The 8,140-nt window shown below is 40.4% G+C and overlaps 1 protein-coding gene across 6 annotated transcripts in view; it reads right to left on the reverse strand.

The window, feature by feature from the left end:
* CEP131 (centrosomal protein 131) overlaps positions 1-7,273 on the reverse strand; it is a 31,976-nt gene extending 24,703 nt beyond the window's left edge. For 4 of the 6 annotated variants that reach the window (XM_070937695.1, XM_070937691.1, XM_070937694.1 and 1 more), the window contains exons 1-2: positions 6,939-7,272; positions 4,241-4,437 (exon numbers count right to left, since the gene is read on the reverse strand). In XM_070937695.1, coding sequence (XP_070793796.1) covers positions 4,241-4,420 — 180 coding nt within the window. In that variant the 5' untranslated portion in view covers positions 4,421-4,437; positions 6,939-7,272. Of the gene's footprint in view, positions 1-4,240; positions 4,438-6,938 lie in introns of all 6 variants that reach the window. The other 2 variants (XM_070937693.1, XM_070937692.1) reach the window with 2 other exon arrangements.
* Positions 7,274-8,140: the final 867 nt, after the last annotated feature.

The raw sequence follows: 8,140 nt of genomic DNA on the forward strand, positions 1-8,140 counted from the left end.
GTTAAAGGAGGTAGAAGTTGAGAAAGCATTAGCCAAAAAGACATTGGCATATAGTGGAGCTATGTATGAATGGTGTGAAAGCAAAGTTTGGAATGTTGGCATGACAAAGACCCTGTTGGTATATAGTGCCTCCACATCCATGTAGCTAAAAATATGTTGTTAAGGAGATTGCCCATAGAAATCAATCTTTTTAGGAAACTGCAGTATCTTTTAGGTAAGCTGGGAAGTTGCTGGCATAAAATTGAAGTCCATGTAACCTAATATTACAGCATGTAATGGTACAATGCTTGACAAAAAACAGCCCAAGAGTTGTGTATCAAGGTACAGAGAAGATACTTGGTCTGGGCTCCTGGGGTGCCTCTACATAAATATGGTCTTGTGTGTCCCAGTAACGTTTCATCAAATCGCATAGCTTTGTCTAATATACTGCCATTTGGATATGAAGATAAAAGTTAGTACAAGATGGCATTGGATGGCTGTCTCTCACTTTTCTTGAAATAATTCAGTTTATTCATAATGACAAATGACTCCTATCAGCTTGCTAATGTTGTTGTTCTTGAGATCTTGGATGGCATCTTGTTCTGCCCTACTAGCAATGCTGTTTTATCCATTTTTACTGATAAGTAGAAAAAGTAAAAATTTGCTAAGTTTATGGCCAAGAACATTCAATATAATGATCTGATTCAGGGTTACATCTACCTGGGGGATGTTCATGTAGTGTTATTTTTATGCATCAGGAATTCGGTATAATCTACAGTATTGTATAGATTGAATTAATGACTAAATGTGTTGTTTTGTCTTGAAAGTATTCCTTAAGTTTTAAGCAGCAAAAAAAAAATTGTTTTTTTAAAGTTCCCACAGAGTTGTGTGTTTTGTGTAGATTTAGTGAGGCAAAAAGCCTCACTAAACAGACCCATCAGCTCAGTCAAGTAACTGGCAATATAGATTCACAATATTGGCCAAGACTGGGGAAGAAGGGATTGTTTATGTAGGATTAATTAGATTGTTCTTGTAGTCAATGGTATTCTCAGTAACCATCTCCAGGTCAACAATTTAAATATCTCTCTTTTTCTACACTCTTTTTCAGTATCTGTATTTCATGTCAACTTTTTTATTTGGTTTTTTAATATCTTCTATCTTTGCAAACATTTATATATATCATTCTGTAATCCTATTTGAACACTTTCAGTATTGTCTTTATTTAATCCAATTTGCCTCTATTAGACTCCTTCTGTAATAACTATTCAATATCCGTTACTAAAGATTTTCCCATATTTTCTTTCTTCTTTTTTTAAAGTTTAATGTTTTATCTTATTTTCCTCTATTTGTCAATTTCCTTGGTTTTTGGTTTTTGCTTGTCTCTTGAAATATATGTTCAGCTGTTATGCTTACTTCTTGCTGTACAACCCTTTCATTCTTTCTTTGACTATCATGACAGCTTGTTCTGAAAGCTGTTTGATTCTTTCCGTTTTGAAATTTTGGAAAATTTCTCCACTGATGGTCATGAAGTGTGCCCCATAGTTTCTTCTGTACTCTCTCACATGAATGGCAAAGGTTTTAATATAGTAAAAAAAAAAAAAAAAAGAATTGATAGAGTGTCACACATCCCTATGAACTCTGCATAATCCCTATCTATTGTTGAGCAGAGCAACAGAGTGCATTATAACACTGATGGCTTATTTCTCAAACACATTTCTTTCTTTCATGAGTTTCCTGTGTGTTAGTATCTCACAATTCCATCAAATGACTTTAATAACTTACAGCTAGGATTCTGCTCTACCCCCAACCCAATTTACAGGTTTAATTGATTGAATTTGTTAGTACATTGTTGTAATCCAAAATAATACGTAACTGCAACTTCCCTTGGCTATAAGGCATACAGTACATGAATGAAACATTTTTTATAGAGGGATGCTTATTATAGAGGGATACTGCAATGTTGTAGCCTTACTGTCACGAGTGTTTCCAGGATTGCTGTGGCTACTTGCCTACTCACAAACAATATGGTTTCAATCAAGCCATCTCCTGTTTGTAATTACCTGCAAGCCTTCCCCGCCCTAGTTAATTGCAGGTTAACTCCCCATATAAGCAAGGACCTTTTCGCTTGCTACTCGGGCCTAGACTCTGGTTTAGGCCTAAATGCACAGCTCCTGCAGGAAGCTCAGTGCAACGCCGCAGATGGGAGAAGAATGCAGATAAGGACTCCAGACGCCGTTGCAGAGAAACTCCCACGGATGCTTGCCTTTTGCTGTTTTGTAGCACGCAAGCTATCATCGGGACTGCTGTTGCTGGACCTTCTTCCTCCCACAAGCTTCAAGCAATGTTTGCTGTTTGAACTGTTTTTACTTCAGGTGACTTTTAGCTGTGAAGTTTGTGCTGCCCCCCTTCTATTACCTCGATGATGTATTGACGCTGAAGCTGCTTATCTTCATGTTAGCTTTATTCTCTTGTGAACTGTTTCGGTATTGTGGAGAGGAATCTAGGGAGATAGCCTTGCTTCACATACTCAGATAAGACTTTGTTTTTAATGTGCTTTCTTAAAGACATAGTGCTTTTTAAATGTTTTAAAGTAAATGATATTTTTACACAAGACGCCTCTGTCAGATTTATTTCAGTCTCAGTGTGTTTGCTCATGAGCTGGTTCACGGTCCGGAGTACCCCTCAACCCCATTCCCTAACACTTACTCAAGTTAAAATTCTGTGATCTCTCATGATTCTGCAGTTTTCTACCAGACTAATGTTTTCAAAGTGGGTTACAGACTTCTCTATGGGAAACAAGTGGGGTTAGAGAAGGATCTTAAATGCATTCTACCATCTGCTCCTGCTTCAGCACTGAAAATCAGGTTGTTGGGTTTTTTTACATTAGAAATATTAATTTTGCATTTTCTTTTCATTTTATTGCCAATTTTCTGTCAATAGTGCTTTGCCTCTTGAGGGAGGAGGGGAGGAAGGGATAACATATAGATAGATAAATGATTATTATTAAGCTATTAAATTTCTGCCATTGAAAAAGTTTGAAAATTAAGACTGTCCAGGATTTGGGGCTTTGCCAGACTCTGAAGGAATGTTAATTTAAAGGAAATCTGAGGAAAGCACCGTCTTCAAAGTGTTTTATGAAACATGGCCTTCTTGCATCTTAACAGAAAAGAAGAACTACACTACTTCACCTTCTTCTGCTTCACAGATCTCCCTCAGCATCCTGTAAAATTTGCAAAAAGCAGGAACTTCCCCATGATTCCCTGCAAAACCCCTGCAGGGAAGCATCTTCTGGTTCTGATTAGTGCTGGGGAAAACTAAGCGAAGATTGGAAGGCAATGCTTTCTCCACATTCTCCAGCATTTCTAAGAGAAGCTTCTTTTGCCTTTTGTGACAGAGGTAAGGAGGTTTCTAGACAATGTGAAGTATTTTGTCAAGGCAACTATTGTTCTTTTTGTTGGATGTAGATCCTGCCTTTCATTTGGTAGCTCCAAACGCTATACAAAGCAAGGTAGTCCCAAAGGTGCTTTTTCAGGAGGCAACTGGACTTTGTTTTTTCTTTTGAAGACGCTTTGCTTCTCATCCAAGAAACTACTTCAGCTCTGATAGGATAGTGGGGAATGGAAGGATTTATATTCCTTGCACAGAGCTGGTAATCTGCATCCTTTTAGAGGGTCGTTGAAGCACTTGGAGGTTTATCTATGTCTTCAGGATCACCGGAGTAGTGTTCCTGGTTCCTGTACTCTGCAATTTTTCCTCTGGAAATCCACTCCTACTCCCACACCATTCAAAGGGTGTTCATTCCAAATTGTATAGCTAAAAGTCTGTAGCGATTCTCAGTCATCCAGGTCATGGTTGTTCCCAAGGTGCTTTTTGGGACAACCAAGGCAAGGTATAGTGCTTCCTTTTTTTTTTTGCCACAAAAACACTACTAGTAAGATAGGTGGGGCTGGGACAATGACTGGCCCAAAGTTACACAAAATTATATAAAGTTACAGCTTCTGAGGTTGAAAGTGAAGAGAATCTGGGTTTCTCCACTGCTAATACAACCTCTTATCTGCTATACCACTGGCTTCTCTCCCTCTCTCTTTCCTCTCCCCCCCCCCCCAAAGCTCTTCATCCAGACAAATTGAAGACACATTATTACTTTGTACATCAATAGAAGTTAAAGATTACATTTAAACCAAATCTATTCCCTAGGAATGAAATGAATATAAACCATAAGCTTTAGAAGAATAATGCTTGTTACAACATCAGTACTCACCAGGATATTCCTCTTGGGTTTGTTTTCTGTAATGACAGAAATGGAACGAGCAATGTGTTTGCCTGGGGAGGCACTGCTAGGACGCTGAAGCACTTGCATAGGCAGCCCTGTAAGAATGAGGTCCACACCATTGACACCATTTCCCTGAAAGGAAGAACTGCTGCCACGGGCACTCTTCATTTTGAATTAGAGAAGCTCTGTAAATAAAGGAAAAATAATGAGTAAATTGACCCATATGTCTTGCTTATTTCATGTGCTTAAATGCATTATTCCACATTGTAGTAAGAACTTCCTCATGCCTTGGAATTATTACAATCTCTTGCCACTGGTCATACTGGCTAGATCTAATGGGAGTTAGTAAAAAAAAAAAAGCAGGGTGGCAACATCCTTTGAATTATATTAACCATAATTCACCCTTTGAATTATATTAACCATTTGCTAAGCCCACAGGGGAGACCAATCCCAATATCTAAAGGTCAAACTCAATAAAGCATGGGCACTTTGCATTGGTTGCTGGAGTCAATACATTTGTTGCAATACAGCATCAGAAAGTATGTTTGGCAAAATGTTTTGTTTTCTCAATTGAAAAGGAAAATAGGCATGGATTTTGCGCCTAGTTCTTTGCAGACAAAAAAGTTCATCAATGTAATTTTGAATAGACAAAAGAAGATAGTTACCAGAAATAGATTTGTTTTAGTAAAACTCGCAAAATGAAATCTGAATGTTGGAATGTAGGGTCACCCAGTTTTGCCCTGAAGTTCACTCATCCAATGCTAAGCAAATCATCCTTGTTCAATGAGACTAACCATTTCTTTGTCAGAATTTTTAAGAATACAAATTAGACATATACAGTACTACCTCAGCAGCTATTCCTTCTGCCTGACAGTTCCAATTATCTGAAAAATCTATACAATTAACGGGAACTTACCACCTTTATGTCAAAAATGCTTTTCAAAAGAGTGACTATAGTATCAGACTTAAACTCATGCAAGTTTTTGTACTGAACACCAGCTTTCATGCATTAATCTCAAACTGTTGTTTATTTATTGCAAGCAATCTGTTCAGACTTTAGAGAGAAGCTATTTATCCCATTTGGGAGTTTAAAAGAAAAATATCAGGAGAAAAAAAACCACATTTGACTTCAGCTCTGCCACCCCTTCATTCTTGCCCACCATGTCTTTCTTCAAAATGATTCCCTATGGGAATGATGCTCTCAATAGAAAGAATATTAGTTACAATCTTCAGTGTTTTTTTTTTCTTTTAAATTCAGCTATTCTGGGGGCATGTTTACATTTTTTGAAAGATATGTTTCTAATTTTTCTTTAGATATGTTTTCTTTTGAGATAAGTGTTTTCAAGCAAGACAATCTCTTATTTGAAGTTATCAGGTCACATGAGCAACAGACATTGACATTTGGCTTTGAGACACATATTGTATTTACCAGAAAAAATGAATCATCCTTGAAATTCCACAAATACATAAACATAGATTCAGCCACCATACATAGGTGAATTCTCTGCAATCTACAGAGACATTTATTATTACTGTGGTTGGTTCTGTGACCCCAATCACATCAAATGTGAAAACCACATATCAATAAGTATTATAAGTTTACTAGATCTAGGCTGCAAAAATTATTTGCTGCTATATGATGGCCATCTGGATTTTTGCAACCCAAAGGTTTTTGGACGAGTGCACATATTTATGTCCAAATTTATGCACCTGACAATGCATACAGGAACAAGAGTAATGTCTCTTTCTCACTCTCTGTTATGTGATCATTCACTTAGTGATCATATCGCTTCCAACTTGGTTATTAAATGAGGAAACTGCTACATTTAATGTAGCAAAACATTTAAAGGATACTTTATGTATTAATTTGGCAGAATGATTTGCGCCTGTTGGACAGAAAAATAAAAGCACAGGACTTGAACAAAAAAGGAAAAGACATAGGATTCCTAAAATAATAGCATGCATTTTTCTCCAAGCCTGCTAATATACATATTTAACAAATTACTGTAAGCATTCATACAATAGTGTTTTTTTTTTAAATTAGTGTGGAAGCCAATACTATGCTTAAATACAGATTCTTGAGTGTTGTAATTATGAGGACTATTAAATGGCATTAATTTCCAGTTCTTTTGCAGAAAAACATTAGTAGCATTTTAAAAACAAAAATGATCATTGTCCACTTTACCATATGCACGGTGTACTGTACACATTGACAAAGTTCTGCACAAATAAATTTATCCCTCTTTCAAATGTTGGGTCAGGAGGCAATCTTTGATATATGGTCTTTGGGGATACCAAAAAAAAAAAAAAAAAAGCTTGAAGCCACCCTTTTAAACTTCCCGAATTTCTCAAACTGCTGAAAGGAGGCCAGGAAGAACAGATGGGAAAAGTAAAGCAGGACCCTTTCCCTCTTTTAAGAAGACTTGTCTAACCGTGGGGAAGAGAGCATCTTGGGGTCCCCTTTAAAAGAACGAAGCCTTTGCAAGGAAAGCTCTGCAAAAAGCTTCGGCGAAACAAGGAGACGACGCTGCAGTAGCCAGGGAAAAAAGTGGGAATCCCCCCCCCAAAAAAACCCAAATGGGGGAACCGGGTAGGCTTCCCCTCCATATCGCAGATAGAGGGAATTGGGAAGGGGGGGGATCTTTTATGCCCTTCACCTTGCACACACACACCCCTCTTCACTTACCTTACACGCGTGGTTCCTTCCTCCCCCCCCCCCGACCCTTTTGGGAGGTTCAAGGGATGGAGGGCCGCTTTTATCTTTCTTCCTGGGCTTTGGCGTGCAAGTGGGGAGAGGGCTCCCTCGTTTAGCTCGGTGCCCACGTCCACAAGGGACAGCTCCCCTCCTTCCCAAGCAAGAAGGCTTAGCGCCTAAGGGGAAGCGGGGGTCATTCCTCCTTCCTCTCCCCCACCCAAACCAAAAACGGGGAGGAGGCGTGAGGGGGGGGGGCTTCCCGTCGCTGCTGCCGGCACCGTAGCTCCCTCCGAGCCACAACAAAAGTGAGAAGGGCGAGGGGGGGGAAGGGGGAAGCGCCGCTAGCAACCATCCGCACGCGCACTTGACTCTGGCCGAGCTTCCCGCCCCTCCTCGATGCTCTTATTGGCCGGCTTTGGGAGACGCGGCCTCCTCATCGGCTAATCTCCGTGTCCTTCAGTTGCCAGAGCTAGGTTGGCAGAGCAAGGAGGACAGAGGAGGGGGAGGGGAGGGACGGTGGGGGGGCCAGGGGTGCGAGCTGAGAGCGCGTGCCGAGGAGGAGCCTCCCCTAAAAAACCCGCCTCTTCTCCTGCCCGGAACCCCCTTTTTTGGGGGGGGGCGCTTTTAGCTTGCAAAAAAAAAAATAAAAAAAAATCTGAGGGACGAGCCGAGCGTTTGTTGCGGAGCTTAGGTTAATAGGGTGGGCGGCGCTAAGCAGTGGGTCTTCCGCTGTGGTCTTGCATCTCCGCCCCCACCCCCACCCCCACCCCCCTTGCTACTTTATCCTTTGGGGAGAAATATTAGTGCAAACGCACTTCAAAGCAAAACTCTCTCCCCCCCCCCAAAGTACTATAGAGAGGGGGATGGGGCGAGATAACACCCTGCAGGCATGCTGGCGCCTCTTCTCCATCGCCCCCCAATTGTCTCCTAGTGTTTGAGCGTTGCACCGAAACTACGTGGCTGGGTCCTAACTAATCGAATCGAGTAACAAAACCGGCTTTGCTACACCCATTGCTTCACCAGGTTGTTTTATTTCGCAATGGGCTTAGTCGTAATTGCAAACAAAGTGTTGAAGGGCAAGGAAGAAACCAGTTATTATTATTCGAAGGCAATCGCGAGAGCTGCGAATTGTAGCCTAAGCTCCAGAGAAACCGGCGTAAGGTACACAGTACACATAATCACGAAACATAAAT

The sequence above is a fragment of the Pituophis catenifer genome, unplaced genomic scaffold, assembly GCF_029215685.1.
Source record: "Pituophis catenifer annectens isolate HBS135680 unplaced genomic scaffold, rPitCat1.0.hap2 SCAF_2, whole genome shotgun sequence".
In the NCBI taxonomy this organism is placed as follows: domain Eukaryota; kingdom Metazoa; phylum Chordata; class Lepidosauria; order Squamata; family Colubridae; genus Pituophis; species Pituophis catenifer.